This window comes from Myotis daubentonii, chromosome 2 (genome assembly GCF_963259705.1).
Source record: "Myotis daubentonii chromosome 2, mMyoDau2.1, whole genome shotgun sequence".
Lineage (NCBI taxonomy): Eukaryota > Metazoa > Chordata > Mammalia > Chiroptera > Vespertilionidae > Myotis > Myotis daubentonii.
The window spans coordinates 126,748,575-126,774,019 of NC_081841.1; the positions used below are offsets into that span (position 1 = coordinate 126,748,575).

Here is a 25,445-nt window from a genome sequence, read left to right on the forward strand (position 1 = left end):
TCTTTTTTTTCTTTGTATTGATTTCAGAGAGAAGGGGAGAGGGAAAGATAAAAGATTCACTGACAAGAGAGAATCATTGATTGGTTGCCTCCTGCACACCCCCTATTGGGGATAAAGCCCGCAACCTTGGCATGTGCCCTTGAGCTGAATCAAACCTGGAATTCTTCAGTCTGCAGGCCAACATTCTATCCACAGAGCCAAATGGTCCAGGGCTAACATTTTTAAAGGGGTTTTTCTAGATATTTTAATCTTTTTTGTTGCAATTACAAAAGGAATTATTTTTCATTTCTTTTTCTAAAATGTCAATGTTAGTATATAAAAACACACTGGATATTTGTACATTGATTTTGTATCCTGCAACTTTACCGTATTTGTTTATTTCTTCTTTTTTTAATACATTTTATTGATTTTTTACAGAGAGGAAGGGAGAGGGATAGAGAGTTAGAAACATCAATGAGAGAGAAACATCGATCAGGTGCCTCCTGCACACTCCCCACCGGGACGCGCCCACAACCAAGGTACATGCCCCTGACTGGAATCGAACCCAGGATCCTTGAGTCCACAGGCCGACACTGTATCAACTGAGCCAAACCAGTCAGAACTATTTCTAATAATTTTTTAGATGAGTCTTTAGGGTTTTTAATATAAAGAATCCCGTCGTCTTCAAAAAGTGACACTTTTACTCCTTTATTCCCGATCTTGGCTGCCTTTCATTTCTTTCTCTGACCTGATTGCTCTGGCTAGGACTTCCAGTATTCTATTGAATAACAGTGGTAAGAGTGGGCATTCTTGTCTTGTACTTGCTCTTACAGGAAAGGTTTTCAGTTTTTTACCACTGAGTATGATATTAGCTGAGTGTTTGTCATATGGCATTTATTATCTTGAGGTACTTTCTTTCTATATCCATTTTATTAAGTATTTCAATTATAAAGTGGGTGCTGTATCCTATCAAATGTTTTTCCTGCATCTAATTAATGTGATCATATGACTTCTATCTTTTATTTTGGTAATGTGTTGTATCACAATGATTGGTTTGCATATGTTGAACCATCCTTGTGACCTTGGAATGAACTTTACTTGTTCATGATGTATTATCTTTTTAATGTATTGTTGTATTCGATTTGCTAGTATTTTGTTTAGTACTTTTGCATCTGTGTTAATCAGAAATATTGGTCTGTAGTTTTCTTTTTGTGTAATATTCTTGCCAGGTTTGGGTATCAGGGTAATGTTGGCCTCCTAAAATGTGTTAACAAATATTGCCTCTTCTCCAATTTTTTGGTAGAGTTTGTGAAGGCTGTGTATTAAATCTTCTTTGAACGTTTGGTAGAATTCACTAGTGAAGCCCTTTAATCCTGGACTTCTACTTGGATAGTTTCTGATTGCTATGTTCATTTTCCTTAGATTTTTCAGTTCTTTATGATTCAGTCTAGGAAGGTTATATATTTCTAATAACTCATCCACTTCTTCTAGGTTATTGAATATGGTGGCATATAGTCTTTCATAGCATTCTTGTATGATCTTTGTATTTCTGTACTATCTTGCGTAACTTCCATTTTGTTTCTAATTTTATTTTGTGTTGTTCTTTTTCTTTAGGTTTAATTTTTTTTTCCTTTTTAAATATATTTTTAATTTTTGATAGTATTACACATATCTCCCTCACCCCCATCCTTCCAGGTCTTCACTACCCTATTGCCCTTATCCATGAGCTGTGCATATCCTATCTAATAATAGAGAAACATGGTAATTAACCGTAACTTCGCTACCCTTCCCATTGGCTAGTCAGGGTGATATGCAAATTAACTGCCAACCAAGATGGCAGCCGGCAGCCACGCAGCTGAAGCAAACATGAGGCTTGCTTGCTCCAGTGACAGAGGAAGCCAAGGTTCCCCACCTGCCGCAGCCCAGTTCTGAGCTCCAGATGCAACTATGTTCCAATTATAGAAGCTAAACAAACCCAGAACCTGCTTTCAGCCACCAGCGGGCTCAGAGCTTAGAGCCCCAGTGATGGCCACAGAGTTTCAATTATAGAAGCTTTCTGATTGATGTTTTGAGGTTGTTCAGATATACTCCCAGAAGTGGGATCACTGGGTCAAACAGAAGTTCCATTTCTAATTTTTTGAGGAAACTCCATACTATTTTCCATAGTAGCTGCACCAACCTGCATTCCCACAGTAGTGAACTAGTGTTCCCTTTTCTCCACATCCTCACCAGCACTTTTTGTTTGTTGATTTTTTTATGATAGCCATTCAGACAGGTGTCAGGTGATTGTGGTTTTAATTTGCATTTCTCTGATGATTAGTGTCTTTGAGCATTTTTTCTTGTGTCTCTTGGCCATTTGTATATCCTCTTTGAAGAAATGTCTATTCAGGTCTGCCCATTTTTTTAAAATATATTTTATTGAGTTTTTACAGAGAGGAAAGGAGAGAGATAGTTAGAAACATCGATGAGAGAGAACCATCGACCAGCTGCCTCCTGCACACCCCCCCTGGGGATGTACCCGCAACCAAGGTACATGCCCTTGACCAGAATCGAACCTGGGACCTTTCAGTCCACAGGCCGACGCTCTATCCACTGAGCCAAACCAGTTTCGGCAAGGTCTGCCCATTTTTTAATTGGATTATTTGTGTTCTTTTTTGTTGAACTGTATGCTTTATATATATTTTGTACTTTATGTATATGTTTATCTATATATGTTTGTTACTTTATATATTTTGGATATAAAGCCCTTATCAAATGTATCATTGGCAAATATGTTCTTCCATTCAGTTGGGTTCCCTTTTCAATTTGACAGTGCTTTCTTTTGTTGTGCAGAAGCTTTGTATTTTGATGTAGTCCCATTTGTTTATTTTCTCCTTAGTTTCCTTTGCAGAGAAAATAAAGGAGCTCTTCTAAGAGATGCATCTGCAAACATACTGCTACAAGAGAGGTCTCAAATTTTACTGCCTATGTTTTCTTCTAAGATTTTTGTGGTTTCATGCCTTACATTTAAGTCTTTAATCCACCTTGAGTTTATTCTTGTGTATGGTGTAAGTTGGTGATCTAGTTTCACCTTTTTCATATTTCTGTCCAGTATTCCCAGCACCATTTGAACCAGAGAGGAGGGAGCCCAATATTAAAATATTTCTTCTAATTAATTTCCTTTCAATGTGCACGAATCCATGCACTGGGCCACTAGTTGGTCTATATGACTGTTCTTGTGTCAATATCAGGCTGTTTAGGTAATAAATGGCCTTGTACTATAGTTGATGTCCCGTATTGTGATCCTTCCTACTTTTTTCTTCTTTCTCTAGATTGCTGTAGCTACTCAGTCTTTTATGATTCCATGTAAATATTTGGAGTATTTGTTGTAGCTCTGTGAACTATGCCATTGGTTTTTTAATAGGGATTGCATTGAATCTATAGATTGCTTTTCATAGTATAGACATTTTAATGATGTTAATTCTTCCAATCCATGAACGTGGTATATGCTTCCATTTGTTTGTATCTTCCTCTATTTTTTTTTCCAATGGTCTATAGTTTTCCAAGTACAGGTCTTTTACCTCCTAGTTAAGTTTATTCCAAGGAATCTTTTTGTTGTTGTTGTTGTTGTTGCAATGGTAAATGGGATTGTCTTTTTGGTTCTCTTTCTAACAGTTCATTATTGGTGTATAAAAATGCCATTGATTTCTAGATATTGTTTTTGTATCCTTCTATCTTGCAGAATTCATTTATTAAGTCTAGTAGTTTCCTGGTGGAGTCTTTAAGGTTTCCTATGTAGAATATGTCATCTGTGAATAACAACCGTTTTACTTGCTCCTTTCCAAATTAGATGCCTTTTATCTCTTCTCCTTGTCTGATTGCTGTGACTAGGGCTTCCAGTACTATGTTGAATAAAAGTGCTGAAAGCAGACATCCTAGTCTTGTTCCTGTTCTTAAGGGAATGTTTTTGCTTTTTGCCCATTGAGTATGATGTTGGCTGTAGGTTTGTCATATATGGTCTTATTATGTTGAGGTATGATCCCTCTATTCCCACTTTACTGAGTTTTTATCAAAAAGGATGCTGCATTTTGTCAAATGCTTTTTCTGTATCTATTGATATGATCATGTGGTTTTATCTTTCAATTTGTGATGCATCACATTTATTGATTTGGAAATATTGTACCAGCCTTGCATCCCTGGAATAAATACCATTTGATCATGGTGTATGAGCTTTTTAATATATTGCTTGATCAAATTTGCTAATATTTTGTTGAGGATTTTAGCATCTATTTTCATCAGTGTTATTGACCCGTAATTTTCTTTCTTTGTAGTGTCTTTACCTGGTTTTGTAATTAGGATAATTCTGGTTTCCTAAGAAAAAACAACTTGGAAGTGTTCCTTCCTCTTAGATTTTTTGGAATAGTTTGAAGAGGATGGGTGTTAGTTCTTTTTTTTTAATGTTTGGTAAAATTTACCTGTAAATCTATTTGGTCTAGGACTTTTGTTTGCTGGAAGTTTTTTAATAACGGTTTCAATTTCATTGGTTGTTAATTGGTCTACTCAGGATTTCTGATTCTTCCTGATTGAGTTTTGCAAGATTGTATGTTTCTGGAAATTTGTCCATTTTGCTTTTTTTAAATAGTGCACTTTTCTAATAGGTTGGTAAGAAATCTTTTGTTTTCTAGTATGTGGCACAATTTTATTTTTTTGGTTTCTCTTGCACTGCCTGGCATCTCTGTGGGGTGGTAGAAAAATGCCCTGTATTACCTGGGGAGGTGAGCATCTCCTCTGTGACAAAGTCCCTTCAGTCTCAGGGCATGATCCCTGTGGGGGAATGTGGTAGCAATGGGGTTCAGAGCTGGTGAAATCCCAGTGCTGACCCTGCAACCAGATACTGCCAGCAGTCCAGCCATAATGGGTGGAGGTGGGGTAAGCTGGAAGAGGCTGGTTGGTGCTTTTGTGGGTTTGTTTTCCTCCCAATAATGGCAACATTTTAATGATGTTAATTCTTCCAATCCATGAACGTGGTATATGCTTCCATTTGTTTGTATCTTCCTCTATTTTTTTTCCAATGGTCTATAGTTTTCCAAGTACAGATCTTTTTTTTAAATAGTGCACTTTTCTAATAGGTTGGTAAGAAATCTTTTGTTTTCTAGTATGTGGCACAATTTTATTTTTTTAGTTTCTCTTTCACTGCCTGGCATCTCTGTGGGGTGGTAGAAAATGCCCTATATTACCTGGGGAGGTGAGCATCTCCTCTGTGACAAAGTCCCTTCAGTCTCAGGGCATGATCCCTGTGGGGGAATGTGGTAGCAATGGGGTTCTTGGTAACTGCAAGACCTTTGCTCCAGTGGCGACTGCCTGACAACCAAGCTACACCTCTGTCCTCCATCTCTGCCCAACTCACTGGATTCGGCCACAGCATGTACCAACTACTCCTGTAAGAATGCTCACCTCATTGTATCTCTGCTCCTTTGGCCTGTAGGGAGTGCAGACAGCAACCTGATTTCTCTCCTCTTCGATATCCACAGTGAGCTCCTTGCTGTGTCCTTGGCACCTGTCTTTACTCTGCTCCCTTCTCTATTTCTCTACTGTCAACTACTTGCCCACCTTCAGATTTTTCAGTGCATGGATCTCTCAAATGTATTTGCGAATTGAGCAGGGAATCCTTTGATGAATTATAGTTGTTCAAATTGTTGTAACTTCAGTGGGAATAGACAGACCAGTGGAACCTCTCACACTGCCATTTCTCTGACGTCACTCCACCAATTTCTTTTGGTTAGTATTTGTTTGATATGACTATTTTTATCCTTTCAAGCTTTCTTTATCTTTTTGTTTTAAAGTACTCCAAACAGTATATAGTTAGACAAATGTTAGACACATTTTGGATCTTTCCTTGTGTCTTTTTTTCCTCCTAACTCTCCTTTCAAATTTTTCAGCTTTTTATCTGTCTTTCATTCTCTGGGTTGTATTCTCAGACATATCTTTTTTTACTCATTTTTCTCTTAGCGCCATCTAATCCAACATTTAACCTGTTCGTTCCCAGAGGTTTTATGTAGTATTTTAAACAATGTTTCCAATTTCTTTTTGGTCTTTAATTATTAAAATATTCTTTATAAATATTTTGATTATTAAAATACTCTCTTGCAGTATTTAGAATTATGCTATAATTTGTTCAGTGCCCCTAAAGCTGTTATGTGTAAGGTGTGTGTGTGTGTGTGTGTGTGTGTGTGTGTGTGTGTGTGTGTGTGTTTGGTTCCATGAACTTTTTTAAAAACCATTTTATTGGGGTATGATTGACATACAAAAAGCTATACATGGGGACCCTTTCCCCCTCCCCACGTGGGAGTCCATTCTGTGGGATTCTTTCCCTCTCCCCATGTGGGAGTCTGTAGTTGTTCTTCAATAAATCTCCACTTTTGCTATACTACCCTCTGTCCGTGGATTCATTCTTCAACTCCAGCAGACAAAGAATCTGGGTTCCAGTCCAAAAATTCCATATCACTAGGTTTTTTTCCATTTTAGAGAGCAAGTTTTTCTCCATTTGGGGAACTCTCCACAGGGGGGTCCCCTTAGGGGACCCTTCCCCAGAGGGAGTTTGTATACCCTTGCAGTAAACTTCTACACTTTGCTTAAAATCTTTTAGTCTGCAAATTTTATTTTTCAAACTTTATAGGACAAGAACCTGTGATGATAAGTGTCCAAGCTTGCCATTCGGGGTATCAGATTGGGCACCCAACGTGGGACTTGTGCAATGTCATCTTTCCACACTGAGTGGATATTGACTCAGACAGACAACTCCCACTGGGGTCCTGCTGTGCTGAGCTCCGACCCTCATAGGCTGCCTTCTCCTCGGTTTGGACCCTACTCTTCTCTGTACCTCTGGATTAGAGGGAAACTAAATCCTGCATAGATTGTTAGGCAAGCCCTCCCTAAAGTATCCATGGTGCCCCTTAGGCCATAATTAGATGCTCCCCAGGGCTTAAGGGACAGGGACAAGCTGTGCCACAGCAGCAAGTCATGCAAGCACTCCCCATCTTTCCCAGAGAAGACCCCCGCCCTGGGGCCTGGTGCGCGACTCAGTTTTGGTGCCAGCCACCTGGCAGGGCGAATGGGGGAAGAAGGAACATCCCAAGGCCCTGTAACCCCCATCCTGCGCAGGGCGGGTTGCATCCACCGGTGACCACCAAGGTGTGCATCCTCAAGGCGCAGCTGAGCAGTCACTCACAGCTGCTGGGGGTGGCTGACCCCCGGGGTGTGGGGGCATTACCAGGGCCCCAGCCCCATGGCGCCTGTGATGTCACAATCACGCGGGTCTGGGCTGTAGGGAGGCGTGTAAGGAGGGCAGGGATTTTCCTGAGTCTCAGCCTGACCCTGCCCCTCCCAGGCCATACCCACCTCTAGCTGCCCCCGCCCCCTCCCCCAACCCCTCTTTGCTGGGACTAGCATGCCTGCCTGGGCAGCTCCAGAGGGAAGGCCCTAGAAATAACTGCATCCCCTTTGGCTCCAGTGTCAGCACCTAGCCTGCAGTACTCAGAGGGTGTGGACTTAGGGAAATTGGCACACTGTGGCTAGGAGGGACTGCGTCCCGGCGCACAGCTTTTCTCTGTCAGGTTACCTAAAATGCTCCCGATAGAATGAAGAGCTACAAGATACCTAGGAAAATTAGTTTTATTTCTGAGAAAGACAACCATGTGCTTCAATCAGCTTAACTCATTTCAGCTGTCAAACTATTGATGACTAGATCACCTGTTTTTGTCTTTATTACAAAAAATCTCTAAAATAAAGCTATAAATATGAAAAGAAAGCTATACACATTTAATGTACACAACTTGATGAGCTTGGGAATAAGTATATACCATATCTGTGCCATAAACATAATTGTCACCTGCAAAAATATTTCATCCTGCTCTCTTTATTTTTTATTATTTGTGTACTAGAGGCCCGGTGCACAAATTTATGCAGAGGTGGGGTCTGGCTGGCCTGCCCTGATGGGGCCTATCAGGCCGGCCATGGAGAGGGGCCACGGGAGGTTGGGCAGCGGCCCCGCCCCCAAACGGGGTGTTGGGGTCCAATTGAGGGTGGGGCCAGCCAGAGAGGGGGAGGTTGGGGCCTGGATCAGGCTGGTGGGCTGCCGCAGTGCACGTTATAGCCACTGGTCGTTCTACCGTTCTGGTTGCTGGGTTTTTATATATATACTAGAGGCCCGGTGCACAAAAATTTGTGCACTCGAGAGGGAAGAGGGGGGGTCCCTCAGCCCGGCCTGTGCCCTATCGCAGTCTGGGACACCTCAGGAGATAACGACCTGCTGGCTTAGGCCTGCTCCCAGGTGGTAGAGGGCAGGCCCAATCCCTAGGTGCAGCCCCTGGTTGGGCTCAGAGCAGGGCCGATTGGGGGGTTGGGGCACGGTCCCCTGTCACACTCAAGGCAGGGTCGATGGGGAGGTTGTGGTGCCACCCCGTCATGCACAGAGCAGGGCCAATCAGGGGGTTGGGGCACTGCCCCCTGTCACTCACAGAGCAGGGCCCATCAGGGGGATTGAGGCTCTGTACCCTGTCACGCACAGAGCAGGGCCAATCAGGGGGTTGGGGCGCTGCCCCCTGTCACGCACAGAGTAGGGGAGATAGGGGAGTTGGGGCACCGCCCCCTGTCACACACAGATCAGGGCTGATCAGGGGGTTGGGGCGCCACCACTATCACACTCAGGGCAGGGCCGATGGGGAGGTTATGGCTCTACCGGTCACACATAGAGCAGGGCCCGTGGGGGGGGGGGGGGTTGGGGAGCTCCCCCCGATCAGGCACAGAGCAGGGCTGATCAGGGGGTTGGGGCGCCTTCCCCTGTCCCAAACAGAGCAGGATGGATAGGGAGGTTGTGGCCCTGCCCCCTGTCACACACAGAGTCACAGGGCGATCAGGGGGTCTGGGCGCTGCCCCCTGTCACACTGATCCCGGTGCCGGGAGGCATATTACCCTTTTACTATATAGGGTAGAGGCCTGGTGCATGGGTGGGGCCGGCTGGTTTGCCCTGAAGGGTGTCCTGGATCAGGGTAGGGGTCCCCACTGGGGTGCCTGGCCAGCCTGGGTGAGGGGATGATGGCTGTTTGCAGCTGGTCACACACCATTCAGGGTAGAGGTCCCCACTGGGGTGCCTGGCCAGTCTGGGTGAGGGGCTGAGGGCTGTTTTCAGGCTGGGGGTGACTGAAGCGCCCAACTGCTCCTTTTTTCCTTTTTTTTTTTTTTTTTTTTTATTCTGGGCCAGCTTTACCTTGAGGCTTGGCTCCAGCTCTTAGGCCTCCGGCTGAAAGTAGGTTTCTGGCCTTTGCTTACAATGTTGCCAATCTGCTGGCTGAAGTCGGGTGGTATTCGTTACAATGTTTCTTAAACTGCCTGCTCAGAGGCCTGCAGCCGCAGGCGGGGAACGTTGGTTTCCTCTGTCACTGAGGCAAGCAAGCCTCATGTTAGTTTCAAGCTGCCTGGCTGCCGGCCGCCATCTTGGCTGACAGTTAATTTGCATATCTCGCTGATTAGCCAATGAAAAGGGTAGCGGCCGTACGCCAATTACCATGTTTCTCTTTTATTAGTGTAGATAGACTAGAGGTCCGGTGCACGAAATTCATGCACTTGGGGGGGAGGTCCTCAGCCCAGCCTGCGCCCTCTCACAGTCCGTGAACCCTAGGAGGATGTCTGACTGGCGGCTTAGGCCCGCTTCCTTTGGGGAGTGGGCCTAAGCTGGCAGTTGGACACCCTTAGTGCTGCTGCAGAGGCGGGAGAGGCTCCTGCCACCGCCGCTGCGCTCACCAACCGTGGGCCTGGCTTCTGGCTGAGCAACACTCCCCCTGTGGGAGCACACTAACCACCAGGGGGCAGCTCCTGCATTGAGCATCTGCCCCCTAGTGGTCAGTGCACATCATAGTGGCCAGTCATTCTGCCGTTTAGTGGATTTTCATATTAGCCTTTTATTATATAGAATGTGTATAATGAAAATACTTAACATAAGATCTACCCTCTTTACCAAATTTTTTAGTTTCTGATACATATTACTATAGGCACTATAACATACAGAAGATATCTAGGACTCCTCATCCTGTACAAATGAAATTTTGTATCCTTTGACTAATACCTCCCTGTGTCACTCTCCCTCCAGTCCTTGGCAACCACCATTCTGCTCACTCCTTCTATGAGTTTTTTTGTTTTTGATTTTACATATAAGTGGTATAATGCGGTATTTGTCTTTCTGTGTCTGGCTTATCTTACTAAACATAATGTCCACCAGGTTCATTCATGTCACCAATGGCAGGATTTTCTTCTTTAAGGCTGAATAATATTCCATTGTATATAAATATATACCACATTTTCTTTAGGTTGCTTCCATTTCTTGGCTATTGTGAATAATGCTGTAATGAACATGGGAGTACAGATATCTCTTCTAAATCCTGATTTCAGTTCCTGTGGATGTATACCCAGCAGTGGAATTGCTGGATCATATAATTCTATTTTTAGTTTTTTTAGGAGCCTCTATACCAGCAGTTCTCGACCTGTGGATCGCGACCCCTTTGGGGGTTGAACGACCCTTTCACAGGGGTCGCCTAAGACCATCAGAAAACACATATGTAATTACATAATGTTTTTGTGATTAATCACTATGCTTTAATTATGTTCAATTTGTAACAATGAAAATACATCCTGCATATCAGATACTTACATTACGATTCATAACAGTAGCAAAATTAGTTATGAAGTAGCAACGAAAATAATTTTATGGTTGGGAGTCACCACAACATGAGGAACTGTATTAAAGGGTCACGGCATTAGGAAGGTTGAGAACCACTGCTCTGTACTGTTTTCCTTAATGGCTGTGTAACCTTGCATTACCATCATCACAATCTGGACATTCAACTTTACCATCACAAGACTCCTGTGTTATCCCCTTATAGCCACAGCCTAAATCCCTTGCCCCTAATCCCTGGCAACCACTAATATGTCCTCTATGTTGTAATTGTTATTTCACAAATGTTACATAAATGGAATCATGCTGCAAGTATCCTGTTGAAATTGGCTTTTTCATTCAGTATAATTTCCTTGAAGTTCATGTATCAGTAGTTTGTTCCTTATTGTAGTATTCCATGGTTTGGATGTACCTCTGTTTTTTTAACCAGTCACCCATTAAAAGTCATTTGGGTCCTTTCCAGTTTTTGGTATTACAAATAAGGCTACTATGACTATTCATTTCCCATATTTTTTAATGTAAATTTTTAGGTACCACTTAATGTCAACAAAGTGTCTTGGTTCTGAATTGGAATGTTTTCACTCATAAACTGTAATCAAAGCAATAATATACAGTGGGGCCTTGACTTACGAGTTTAATTCGTTCCGTGACAGAGCTCGTAACTCAAATTACTCATATGTCAAATCATAAAGTGAACGAGTGAGACACGTGATGCTGGACTGATGTTGTTGCATTCACTGTGACGTTCGCTGTGCCAACTAGCGGTGGGGTATCTGAAGCTGGCTCGTAACCCGAATTTTAGCTCGCAACTCAAAGCAAAAAATCGGCCGAGAGACGGCTTGTATCTTGAAAAACTGGTTAGTCGGGACACTCGTAAGTCAGGGCCCCACTGTATATCCATAAGACAACTTAGGTGTTCTGATCTAACAGCTAATATTCTTTTCAACAGTGATTAGTACACTTTTGAATTAAGTAAAGCACCTTTATCTGTATGGGTTTTGGTCGGAAAAATTGTGACTGATGAAACTTGTTGAATGAAGTGTATAAGTAAACATTTGTGTGAATATCCTTTTAGGAAGCCGAGGCACAAGAGCTTCTCAACTTGATAGTCACAGTAGTAGTAGCAACTATCATGAAAGCTGGGAAACTCGAAGTAGCTATCCTGAAAGAGACAGATATCCTGAAAGAGACAGTAGAGATCAAACAAGAGATTCTTCCTTTGAGAGAAGACATGGAGAAAGAGACCGTCGTGACAATAGAGAAAGAGGTTTGTCAAATGGAATATTATTAAATAATGACCAACATTGATTGGAGAAATTATTATTTTTTAAATAGTTATCAACTTTTTAATGAATGATGTCTTTTAAGATTTTTGTTTGTTGACACATTTGAAGCTATTATATTTACTCATATAATCTTTTCTTGTTTACTTAGTTTAGGGGAGAATGTGTAAATAACTAGCTACCATGACCTGTTGGGCAACAGTGTAGGTAGTTGCACACTGAAAGAATTGAGGTGCACTGTTGTATGTCTCTCACCTTAACCAAATAACTCATAACCCTTTAAAAATGTAGATTTGGGGTACCATTCTGGCATTTCTGACTCAGGAGATACTTAAACTTTCTCATCTGAGTATCCTGGCTACTCCCTCACTAGTAGTGATAAACAGTTTTGTAAAGACTGCCGTAGAGGAACAAAAAAAATGATAATTACAGGGTTGGGGTTTTCTGGAGAAACATTTTATTTATGTTCTTTCCTGAGAATATGTAATGCTTGCTTTAGTTAATTTTAGATTCTTTTATATCTTAATCTGAACATTTTCTGTTACTCTATTAGGTGATCTCTTAAATAAATTTTGAAGCAAGGCTACTAGACGGCATTTAAGAAGGGTAATAAGTACTTTCTTTAACAAGCTTTTATTTCCTGTACATATTAGGGCTATAAATAGTTAAGATTTTATGAAGGTCTTACTAACCTTGGCTGGTTACTAAAGTAAGGTTTGCTGTAATGCTGAGATTAGTATAGTACAAAACTTGATGGAGTAGAGAATTGAATATTGATGCTTCACAGTGAGCTGAATCAAAGAGGTAATACAGTATCCTGATACGGGAAGTACTGAGAGGAGAATGAATGAAGTCTCTAAGACACACTGTACTTTGGGGAGTGTAGATGAAATCAGTGCTGGTTGGGTTGAGTTTGTTAGGGTAAGCCTAATATTTAGGTTAAAAGATGATGTGTATGATTTCTTTAGTTACAGATGAGGCTGGAGTTTATATGTTCTGTGTTTATATCTGAAATTATTTCTTTCCTGACACTGATTCACCTCTCTTTGTTCCCTTTCACACTGTGTCCTGGTAATGCTTTATTTATACCTTATTTTTTTCCTTTTTTTTTTTCTAGTTTCATATTCTGGCTCAGGTTTTTCTCATGTCATAGCATTTGGTTTCAATTTTATATTTAGTTAAACCCCACATGCATTAAGTTACCAAGAACTTTGATAGTTGCTTTATATATATTCCCTGACTTAATATCATTTTATAATATTAAAGAACATATGTATATTTTTTTAAATCGTAAAATCCTTTTAAAATATCCTTTTACGTGTAGATATACAATCCATGTTTTATAATTTAGGAGATTTAGGCCAAGAGAAAGGTAGTGATTTTTCCAGTATTACAGAGAAATAAGTTCCATAGCTGGAATTCAAATTTAGGTCTTCTGACTACAAGGCCTGTTCTTTTTCTGTTTTACTTTACCATAACTATTTCAACAAATACCATTTGTATAACTGAGATAGAAATATATTTTTGAGGTTAATGATATTCTATAAATGTTTACCAAGTCCCCATGCATTTTGCTTGGTTCTCAGAGTACAATAGCCCTTGTCCTTGTAGAACTTAATAGAAGTGAAGATAACCCACCCCACCCCTCAAAAAAAAATGGAACAGTGATTCAGTGCTATCAAGGAAACAAACAAGGGACCCAAATATAGAAGTAAAGGTTTAAGAGATGGAGCTTTTTTTTTTTTTATCTAGATAGAGTATTTATGAAAAATTTTTAAAGAAATTATATTTATGCAGAGGCACAAATACAAGAGACATTAGTATTGCACAGATTGAGAGTAAAAGCATTCTGTGCAGAGAGAAGAGTATATACCATGGGAAAATTTAATATGTCCTAGTTTGAAAGAAGATCAATGTGAGTAGTGTATGGTGACAGTAGGGAGATTGAGGGAGGTTGAGGTTAGAGATGCACCCAGGCACCTTGTTCTGTGCTTAGGAATTTAAATCTTCCCTTTAGTTCTTCACAGCCTAAATAGGTACAAATAGACAGTTGAAGTGTGATAAATGCAACTACTATATAAGTTCTATGAGAAGACAAAGGAGCAAACAGAATTCTGAGGAAATCCAAGAAAGCTTCCTAAATAGGGGACATCTGAACGAGGGTCTGAAGGATAGTAAGAGTTGCCTAAAGGAACAATGGAAGAAACACTTTTCAGGGAGAGGGTACAGCATGTGCAGACATACAAGACTAAAAGAAACATGTTTTGAAGTATGAGGTTAGGGTAGAGGTATGCTATATTTGGTAGAAAAGGAAAGAAGCTAGGAAAAAAGATTGATGAGAGTTGATAGGCCAGGTTGTCAGGCTTATAAGTCGGGCTAAAAATTTTGTATTTAATTGCTTTTTCACTATTTATAAGGTAACTGCTTTTAAGCAGCTGGAAGAACAGAGTTTTCATCAAAAACTATAAGAGAGTCTGGGGAAAGACTGAAGACCAAGAATACCAACCAGTTAGACTATTGATGACATAGACATCTAAGAAGAGCTTATCAAAATCTGAGTTAATAATATTAACTGTAGGAATGAAGAAAGGAAATAGAAGAAATATTTTGAGAGTGAAATTGATGGTTACTTGAATATGATGGGATTCAGAGATTTCCAACTTTCATGAATGGGTATGTCACTCATTAAGATAAAGGAAATATATTACGAGAAACACATCTTCAAAGAACACATTTTGGGGGAAAACAGAGAGAAGATAGTTTAGACATTAAACTGGTGTTCTTATATTTTTTCTATTTTCTTTGAAGTAAGGAACATTGTCATTTTGGTTGGTAAAATACTTTTTATACATCAGAATAGTGTCTGGGTAAAAAAGTCTATTCCAAGGGTGGGGAAATCCAGCCCATGGTCCATATAAGGCCTGAGAAATCATTTGGTCTGGCCCTGCCAGTCATTAGGGATGAGTTAAATGTTTGACCAAATATAGTAGTTGACCAACTAATTTTAAGTTGATAACTTTGTATAGCCTGCAAATGTTATAAATACTCAAATGGCCCTTTGCAGAAAAAAGGTTACCCATCCCTGGTATTCCCTTATTACTATAAGATGCAGTATTGAGTTTGTTTCAACATTTTGTAATCATTGTGACATTACTATGACCCCCAAACCAGGAATTGAGACAATCATATAGCATCTGGGAATCAAAAGTGTAATATAATAAAACCATTTTAGATAGTTTCAGCAAAAAAAGTAAAAAAAGGTCTTAAGAGAACTGAATTCTAATTCTACTGTCCTAATGTATTTACCATCTATGACTTTGACACACTTCTGGAGCATAATTTCTGTGTTTTTAAGAGGAAAAGGAGGAAGGGGGCAGGACAAGGTTTGCTTTTGTTTTAGTTTTAAAATGCTGTGAACTTTCATATCAATCTATAACTTCTAATGAGTATATATGGATAATTTGTATCTTTCATATGTGGTAAGAAAAGAAATTTAAATTACTATATTGAGCCCTTTTCTAGAAATATCCTAAAATTATTCTGCTTAATAAGTTGATGTTAGATATACCACTTATAAATCTGTTGGCCATATTATAGTATGACTTTATAATTAGCCTGTAAATATTATTATATAATATGAAAGTGGCCATCTCCATGGAACAGTGCATGCCATTTTATTATACATTTTTTGATCCCAGACTAATTTCCTGCTCAACTAGGCATTTGAGCATCATGCATTAATTTTCTCTGTTTATATGATTTATGTATCAAAAAATATACGTACATATATAATGTGATGAGATTATTAATTCATTTTAAGAAAACAGCTCTTCATCTGAGTAATCAGTTATGTGATTAAATAAAACTTTTATTAGTAGTTAGTTATTAATTGTAAATATATCACGAATATGAAACACTTTTTACATTTGATTATTTCAAGATTGCTAAGTGTCAGTACCCTTAATATTTTAATTTAAGATAAATTGATATTGCAGCAACAAATATTTGCTTTGTTCTACTATTTTTTCCTCACATAATAGCTGCACTTTTATGTGTATATATTTTTGCCTGAAATTAGAGGTGTGACTTACGAGGGAAATTTTTTTTTTCCTTCAGCTCCTATGTTCTACACCTCCTGCTGCCCCTATCCTTTGCCACCAGTGTTCTCAGGTCCTGCTGGGGGGACAGAGAAGATCAGAGGTGAAGGGTAGAGATGGCAGAAAGTGGGGTTGGAGCAGTGGGCTGGAGGTAGGGTAAGGAGCATGCAGAGAAAGATCAAAGGTGGATCAGTGGGAGGTGGGTGGGGGATTGATGGGGAGCAGAAAACATGTTAGTTAGAGGGCAAAAAAAAATACCTTTAAGAAAAAATATTTTTAAACATCTAGGGGTGATTATTTGGATGATTAAATTAAATATAAAGGTGGTATCTGATTTATATTTATTGCCACTGTGACCCTATACACATAAAATTTAAAATTTGCCATACTGTCTTACCAATAGGTTATCTGTCAAATTAATCACTGACAAAACTTGATTTTCATTGTAGATCAAAGACCAAGCTCACCAATTCGACATCAGGGAAGGAATGACGAGCTTGAGCGTGATGAAAGAAGAGAGGAACGAAGAGTAGACAGAGTGGATGATAGAAGAGATGAAAGAGTTAGAGAAAGAGATCGGGAACGAGAGCGAGACAGAGAGCGGGATCGGGAAAGAGAAAAAGAAAGAGAACTAGAAAGAGAGCGGGCTAGGGAACGGGAGAGGGAAAGAGAAAGAGAAAAAGAGAGAGACCGTGAAAGAGATCATCGTGACCATGATCGAGAGAGAGAAAGAGAGAGGGAGCGAGATAGGGAAAAAGAACGGGAGCGAGAGAGAGAAGAAAGGGAGAGGGAGAGAGAGCGAGAACGGGAGAGGGAGAGAGAGAGAGAGCGGGAAAGAGAAAGAGAAAGAGTAAGGGATAAAGAACGAGAGCGTCAGAGGGATTGGGAAGACAAAGGACGAGAGGACCGCAGAGAAAAGCGAGAAGATGTCCGAGAAGACAGGAATCTAAGAGATGGACACGATGAGAGAAAATCAAAGTAAGAGTTATGAATCAGTTTTTTCTTTTTTTTTTCTTTTTAGGCCACCAAAAATTTTGGTTGCCTCCCCCCAAAAAAATTGGGGGAGAGAGATGTGAATCAGATTTTTAAGTTACATCTCAGTAAAGAATTAAAAACGTTTTATTTAATGCTTTTTAGTGTGCCCCTAATGGCTTAATTTTTTTTTTCCTCTCTACATGTTTCTGTATTTCAATTTTATTATATAATTTTGTGTTTAAAAATTTTTGAATTGTCTGTAAAATAATAGTTTTTTCATTCTTGTACTTCTTAATCCAGGGGCTATAATTAATTATTCTTATTTAACTTACATTTTTGACAGCACATAAGCTTATTCACCTACTTCAGAACTGTTTTTAATAGGAAACCAACATGAAAGTGATAAAATTATTAAACTTAATTTTATCCTATCACATTCACTTTATAACTAGTTATGGAGTTGATCAGTTACCAAGAGATATTGCCTATGCTATCTACACTAATAAAAGAGAAAAATGGTAATTGGCGTACGACGATACCCTTTTCATTGGCTAATCAGGGCTATATGCAAATTAACTGCCAACAAGATGGCGGTTAATTTGCATATGTAGGCACAATGCAGGGAGGCGAAAGGGAAAGCAGGAAGAAGCCCCCTGCCACTGACAGTGATCAGAAACCCAGCCATCGGAAATACAAGCCCCCCAGCCATGATCAGAGAATCAGGTGCCTTTTCCGCCCTGGCCAGTGATAGCAGGAAGTAGGGGTGGAGCCAGCGATGGGAGCTGGGCACGGTCGAAGCTGGCAGTCCCAGGAGCTAGGGGTCCCTTGCCTGGGCCTAAAGCGAAGCCCACGATCGTGGGGCCACTGCAGCTGCGGGTCCCCGCTGCCCGGGCCGGATGCCTCAGCCAGAGGCGTCAGGCCTGGGCAAGGGGCCGATCCTGCGATTGGAGGGTGATGGGGGTCAACACCTGAGGGCTCCCAGTATGTGAGAGGGGGCAGGCTGGGCTGAGGGACACTCCTCCCCCACACACACACCGAGTGCATGAATTTCGTGCACCGGGCCCCTAGTTCCTAATAATTCTTCATGAGATTTGCATACTGAAAATCTGGACTCACTACTTCCAGGCTACTGAAACATTCACAGTGTCTTAGAACTGAGGGCATTTCTGTAACCACTGCAGAACTAGAAAAAGGCAAAAGATAGTGAGGTATCCTCTTTTGAGATGTGGAGTATAGAGGATAATTAGGGACAAAAATGTGTTCTTATTCATAGGTATACTTGAAGGCATTTTCTCTCCCCCACCTCCCCCCCCTTTATTTTTTTTAACTAAAATGAATTTATTTGCTCAATTATCTGGGAAATCTAGGGTTACCTTTCATTTGTTCTGATGTATCCACAGTCTCAAAGCATCAGGAATGGTACACCTTCATTCCTCCACTGTTTTCTTCTGTGCTAGTTCCAGTCTCAGAAAGGTTTTCTCCAAATGATGGCTAAGACAGCCCCATGGTTATACCAGTTAGCTTAGCAACCCTCTGTATTGGGGCTTTTTTTTTTTTTGCTTTTTTTTTTAAATATGTTTTTTTTTCCAATTTTTTTTTTTAATTGCTTAAAGTAATACAAAGGGTATTACATATGTGTCCATTTTTTCCCCCCGCCCTAGACAGTCCCCTAGCCTTCCCTATCCCCCAGTGTCTTATGTCCGTTGGTTATGCTTATAAGCGTGCATACAAGTCCTTTGGTTGATCTCTTACCCCCCTACCTCCTGCCCCCCAACCCTCCCCGGCCTTCCCGCTGCAGTTTGACAATCTGTTTGAGGCAGCTCTGCCTCTGTATCTATTATTGTTCAAAAGTTTATAATGGTCTCTATTATCCATGAATGAGTGAGATCATGTGGTATTTTTCCTTCATTGACTGGCTTATTTCACTTAGCATAATGCTCTCCAGTTCCATCCATGCCGTTGCAAATGGTAAGAGTTCCTTCCTTTTTAGAGCAGCATAGTATTCCATCGTGTAGATGTACCACAGTTTTCTGTATTGGGGCTTTGATTAGTTGAGCAGACAAGGGAACCAAGCCAGTCACTTTGACCATGAAAACTTTGGATTCTGATTGGTTGTTTTTGAGATTTTACAGGCACAAAACCAAATTGGAAGTTAACTGCTTTGTAAAAAATATTATCTTAGAAAAAGATAATATTTGCCTCTTGCTAAAGACAGACTCCAGCTCCATGCATTAGTCTTTTTTCATCATTACTATTATGGATTATGGTTATGGAAAAACAACATAGCACAGAAGTGAAGGCCTCTTTCATTAGGTCCTGGCTTCCCTTCAGTATGCAGCCAAGATTTTCTATAATTCACCCTTATTTTTTTAAAAAAATCTTACATTAACATAAAATTCATATACTACTTTTAACACATGTAGCACACAATACATATTAGTTCTTGTATCTCCTCTGACCTCTTTAGCTCTTTTCTAATATTAAAATTCTGAAATCTATTTTGTGTTTAATATGCAGTCTTATGCTTTAATATTTTTCCATGCTTCTGTTCTCTGCTTATAATAGCAAAAATTTTCGTGTGTGTGTGTGTATGTGTTGTTGTTGTTGTTGTTTTTTTGTGGCTAGACAATCCAAGCATTAATAAGGACCTCAGTAACTACTTATATGAGGGTAATAAGTTGATGTCTTCATCAATTGTATTGTCGTCTCAGTAGTTGAACTTATCCAGCACTTTTTTTAAACACTATTATATAGAAGATTTGCAGAATTGCCATAGTATTTATTTTACTTTACATTTGTTTCTGTAGATATTGTTTTGAAATTAAGGTCTATTTTTTGCATGTTTTAAATTTTCACTTCATTCTAGTGTACCGGTTAACTCTTGCATAATTTAAAACAATTTTTTTGTTCATGCTTCTGTGGATTAGCAATTTTGGCTGGGCTCAGCAGAGCAGTTCTGCTGGTTTCACTTGGGATCAGTCATGTTTCTACAGTCAGTATGGCAGTTCACTTTGGTCTGAATGAGTCCAAACGGCCTTACTCACATGTCTGGCAGTTGGTAGGCCATCTCATTTAAATAGGCCATCTCATTTTTCCTTCATATGACTTCTTATCCACCAGTAGCCTAAACTCTGCTTTTACATATGATGGTAGAAGCATACCAAGCAGGCAAAAGCAGAAGCTGCAAGGCCTCTTGAGTCTTATCTCTCCAAACTTACACAGCGTCACTTTCACAACATTCTCTTGTCATAGTAAGTCACTGGGCCAGCCTAGATTCAAAGAATGGGAAAGTATACTGCCTGAAGATGGGCAGTGCTTCAGATAATGAATTGCACAAGGTTGGGTTTGTAAATTGTCATACTACATCTGAGGCCTCCTTCTCCACCTGGTTGCTCATTTATAAAAATGAGCTATCAAGGAAATAACTGTGCTACAGTATGTGTCACAACTTTGAACATAGTATTTATTAACAAACAATGTTATTAAAAAATAGTTGGTTAAAATTTAATGAACATGTAGGAAAACACCAGAATTACCTAAGTATCCAGAGATATGAATCACTACTCATTTAAAATTCAGTGGAAGAACAAGAAAAGTAATGAATATATGAATTATTTTATTAATTTTCACCAAGCAAGTGCTTTAGTTCTAAGAAAAGAAAAGGAACTAATTTTTACATAACATGCCTGGCACTGGGCTTATGACATAACTAATTTATTCCTCATTACAATTTTATGGTATGGACCCTTGTTTTTCCCCCCATTTTCAGGTGAGAAAGCTAAAATTCAACGACTTTAAGGAACATACCTACGGTTGCATACTAGTAATAAGTAACATGGCTATAAGTTTAACTTGTCTTTTGACTTTAAAGCTAATATTTTTTTTTTCATTTGGCTTCCCAACAGTATAAAGTATAAAATTAATTAATAAATTTTAGTAGAGGGCTCGTGAATATTTTGATTCCTCTGCTGCATGCTTTCCATCTTGCAGTATTTATATCTAGTGCTTTTCAGTTTAGTGATTCTACATGTATAATGAAAAAAGGAAGATGTGTTGCTATTTATTTTTTTAAGTTCACAATTATAAGTCGTAGCAAATGAAGTTCTTCATTTTATTAAAGATGCTGACTGTATGATACAGCGCTGACAATATTGCTATCCTACAATTATTCTAGTATAGTGAAGAAATAATATTAAAAAAGAAAAAAACATAGTAAAAAAATCTCTTTACAGCTCCTAGACTTTTATGAATTACATTTCTTTGTCCAACTTAGGAAGCGCTATAGAAATGAAGAGAGTCTTAGCCCTCGTCAGTCACCTAAGCGGCGACGGGAACATTCTCCTGACAGTGACAACTACAACAGTGGAGATGATAAAAGTAAGCAGAGTCTGTTTTCTATGTTTCTATATTCATATTCATTTGTAACCATGAGACTACACTTTGACATTAGTAGGAAGTAATGGATTCAGATTTAAATTTTTTCTTTTGCTGCCTCTGAATGTCTTCAGTGTGAGTAAAGTATATGTTAGAAATAGTTATTTTATCACAATGGAATTATCATTTCCTACTATTTGCAGAAAAGCCGTATTTTAAGTTTTACTAAAATGATTGCCATTTTTCCAGTTTTAAAATGAAAATAAAAGATTGGTTTATTATTAGTTATATGTTACATGAAAGTTTGTTAATTTGGTGAAAGTGTAATTACTTTTATCTGTTTGAGTAGATGAAAGACACAGACTCTTGAGCCAGGTTGTACGACCTCAAGATTCTCATTCTCTCAGTCCATCACACTTTCCAGAAGACAGGCAGGGTAGATGGAAAGAGGAAGATCGTAAACCAGAAAGAAAAGAGAGTTCAAGGCGCTATGAAGAGCAAGAGCTCAAAGAGAAAGTTTCTTCTGTAGATAAGCAGAGAGAACAGACAGAAATCACAGAAAGCTCAAGAATTCGAGTACAAGACATGCTAGGACACCACCCATCTGAAGACCGTGATACTTCTGATGGAGCTCATGATGAAAACAAGAAAAAAGCAAAAATTCAAAAGAAACCTATTAAGAAAAAGAAAGAGGATGATATTGGAATAGAGAGGGCTAACACAGAGACAGCATCTGAAGATAGTCAAGTATTTTCACCAAAAAAAGGACAGAAGAAGAAAAGTGTTGAAAAAAAACATAAGAGATCCAGAGGTGATTCTGATATTTCTGATGAAGAAGCAGTCCAGCAGAGTAAGAAGAAAAGAGGCCCCCGTACTCCCCCTATAACAACTAAAGAGGGATTGGTTGAAATTTCCAATGATAAGGATTTGACTATAGAAGATCCTCAGAGAAAAGAAGATACAGCATTTAGTGACTGGTCTGATGAGGATGTGCCTGACCGTGCAGATTTGACAGAATCAGAGCATGCTGCCACAGCTGCTGCTCCTGGAAGGACTTCTTCTCCATCTTCCCTTCCCCCTCCTCCTCCTCCTGTGGCTGCAGCTCCTACTATGACTGCTTCTGCTACTCTTGCCACTACTGCTACTGCTATCAGCACCTTCAGCCCATGTGCCACCACTATTTCTACTTCTGTCATCCCCACCAATACAAGTGAAGATTCTCATAGAAAATGCCATAAAACACGAGCCGAAAAAGTAGAGGCACCTCACGTTACTATAGAAGATGCATCACATCGCAAACCAGTGGATCAAAAGAGGAGTAGCAGCCTTGGAAGCAATCGGAGTAATCGTAGTCATACATCTGGTCGTCTACGGTCCCCGTCCAGTGATTCAGCCCATCGAAGTGGAGATGACCAAAGTGGTCGAAAGAGAGTACTGCATAGTGGTTCAAGAGACAGAGAAAAAACAAAAAGCTTGGAAGTTTCAGGAGAGAGAAAATCAAGGATTGATCAGTTAAAGCGTGGAGAACCCAGTCGAAGTACTTCTTCAGGTAATAAATTGAAATATAATCTAGCTGGTGTTTCGTGTGTTAACATATTTTGTACAGATTATAATTTTAAAGTAAATGCTTAGTTTATTACTTCACTCGCTGTCCTAAATTTCAAGGAACTTAAAATAGAAGTTTAACCATCCCTCCAAAATGTTACCTGTTGCTGAAACCGGTTTGGCTCAGTGGATAGAGCGTCGGCCTGCGGACTGGGGGGTCCCGGGTTCGATTCCGGTCAGGGGCATGTGCCTGGGTTGCGGGCATATCCCCAGTGGGAGATGTGCAGGAGGCAGCTGATCGATGTTTCTCTCTCATCGATGTTTCTAACTCTCTATCTCTCTCCCTTCCTCTCTGTAAAAAATCAATAAAATATATTTTTTAAAAAAAATGTTACCTGTTACCACATTAATATCAATATTATAATAAAGTTACACTCAGTGATGTCAGTCTGCTTAATATCAAGATTTTAGTTGGATATCTTGGTGAAAGGGCTTATGTATTCAACTCATTTTTTCATGCCTAAAATTTTAACCTTTCTGCTCTTCTAAGAGCCAGTTCATTCTCTTTTGACCACAGAGAATAAAGTAGGGAGATAAGAAGAGATAAGATAATGAAGTGATGATTCTGTTAATGTGTAATCATTTTATGTACTTAACTTCTTTGAAGTTATTTTGTGGTTATAGTGATAATAATAGACAAGAAAACATGTGTTTTACGTATTTCAGTTAGAACTTTGAGAGATCAGTTTTTCCTTAAATGAGTTCTTTGAATAGTGGGAATAAATATAGAGAAAGATAAATTGTAAACTTTAAAGGACCCTAAAATGAGGCATATTATTACTATTTTATCATGTTAACTCTTTGTGTATGATATATTTATTTTAGATCGCCAGGATTCAAGAAGCCATAGTTCAAGAAGAAGTTCTCCTGAGTCAGATCGACAGGTTCATTCAAGATCTGGGTCATTTGATAGCAGAGATCGGCTTCAAGAACGTGATCGGTATGAGCACGATAGAGACAGGGAAAGAGAGAGGAGAGATACAAGGCAGAGAGAATGGGATCGAGATGCTGATAAAGACTGGTCGCGTAACAGGGACCGAGATAGATTACGGGAACGAGAGAGAGAACGAGACAAAAGGAGAGACATGGACAGGGAAAGAGAGAGACTAATTTCTGATTCTGTGGAAAGGGACAGAGACAGAGACAGAATTTTTGATAGTTCTCAAGCAGAGTCTGTAAAACGCAGTGAAGCAAAAGTGGAGACTGAACATGAAAGAGACCTAGAAGGCACTTCTCGAGACTCTGTAGCTTTGGATAAAGAACGAATGGATAAAGATCTAGCATCCATACAGGGATTTGAAGATATAAATAAAGCTGGAAGAACTGAGAGTCTGGAAGGTGAGTCACACCTTATTGTCTGTTATACTGCTCCATTCCTTTTCAGATTTTATAGAAAACCAGTGTTTTAAAAGGTAACCTACTGACTCCATTATTTTAAGGAAAAATAGATTTTATAAGGCATGTTTTTAAAATGTGTTCTCCGTGCCCTAGCCGGTTTGGCTCAGTGGATAGAGCGTCAGCCTGTGAATCAAAGGGTTCCAGGTTCAATTCAAGAGCACATTCCTTGGTTGCAGGCTCCTCCCCAGCCTAGGCCCTGGTCGGGGCTCGTGCAGGAGGCAACCAATCAATGTGTTTCTGTCATATCAATGTTTCTCTCTGTCTTTCCCTCTCTCTTCCACTTTCCCTAAAAAAAAAATAATAAGAAAAAAAACAAAATTTATTCTCTTGTTACTATCAAGGCAGACTTGGTTCAAATAAACCTAAATAAAATAAAAGATTATTAGATGCAGTGTCTGTAGATATTTAAAAAAAATAGAAATCATAAAAATTGAAGTGACTTCTTGGTTCTGAAAAGGATTAAAACAACTATTAATTGTTTCTGTTTCTATGGCAGTTGAGAAGAAATATATATGAAAATAACACTACCTGAAATGGCATTTAATGACAGATTGACTATAGAATACTATTTGCGCTCCCCATTCCTAGAATGTGGAACCCTGAACAGTTCACATCAGCCTTTTAGCTCACTCAGAGCCAGCCTTACCTGTGTGGAACATCACTCTTTGTCCTTCACCCCCAGACTGCTATACAGACTGACTCATGCCTCTGCATTCTCTGACTGGGTTGCATTCTTTAGCCTTCTTTGTACCTGCTTTTCTCATTATCTCATAGATGTTTTCCTTTTTATCTTCTCTTTTTAACTCAAACTGCAAGTCCCAGTTTATGGGTTATTTATTCTAAGAAGCCTCCTCTACTAAAGTCTTAACTCTTTAAAATTAACATGGCACTTTATTTATACATCTTTTATGGCATCCCTGCACTCTACTTATTTTATAATTATTTGGATTTCTCTCCAGAATTATAAAGGACCTTAGCTTTTCATTTTTTTATCATCAATACTATAGCAAAGACACAATAAATGGTAGA

The 25,445-nt window shown here is 39.5% G+C and overlaps 1 protein-coding gene across 11 annotated transcripts in view; it reads left to right on the forward strand.

The window, feature by feature from the left end:
• Positions 1–25,445, forward strand: part of ZC3H13 (zinc finger CCCH-type containing 13) — a 125,435-nt gene that overhangs the window by 74,799 nt on the left and 25,191 nt on the right. For 7 of the 11 annotated variants that reach the window (XM_059684493.1, XM_059684491.1, XM_059684486.1 and 4 more), the window contains 6 exons: positions 11,760–11,951; positions 16,084–16,167; positions 16,514–17,042; positions 21,313–21,416; positions 21,763–22,962; positions 23,844–24,356. In XM_059684493.1, coding sequence (XP_059540476.1) covers positions 11,760–11,951; positions 16,084–16,167; positions 16,514–17,042; positions 21,313–21,416; positions 21,763–22,962; positions 23,844–24,356 — 2,622 coding nt within the window. The remainder of the gene's footprint in view (positions 1–11,759; positions 11,952–16,083; positions 16,168–16,513; positions 17,043–21,312; positions 21,417–21,762; positions 22,963–23,843; positions 24,357–25,445) is intronic. The other 4 variants (XM_059684489.1, XM_059684492.1, XM_059684490.1 and 1 more) reach the window with 2 other exon arrangements.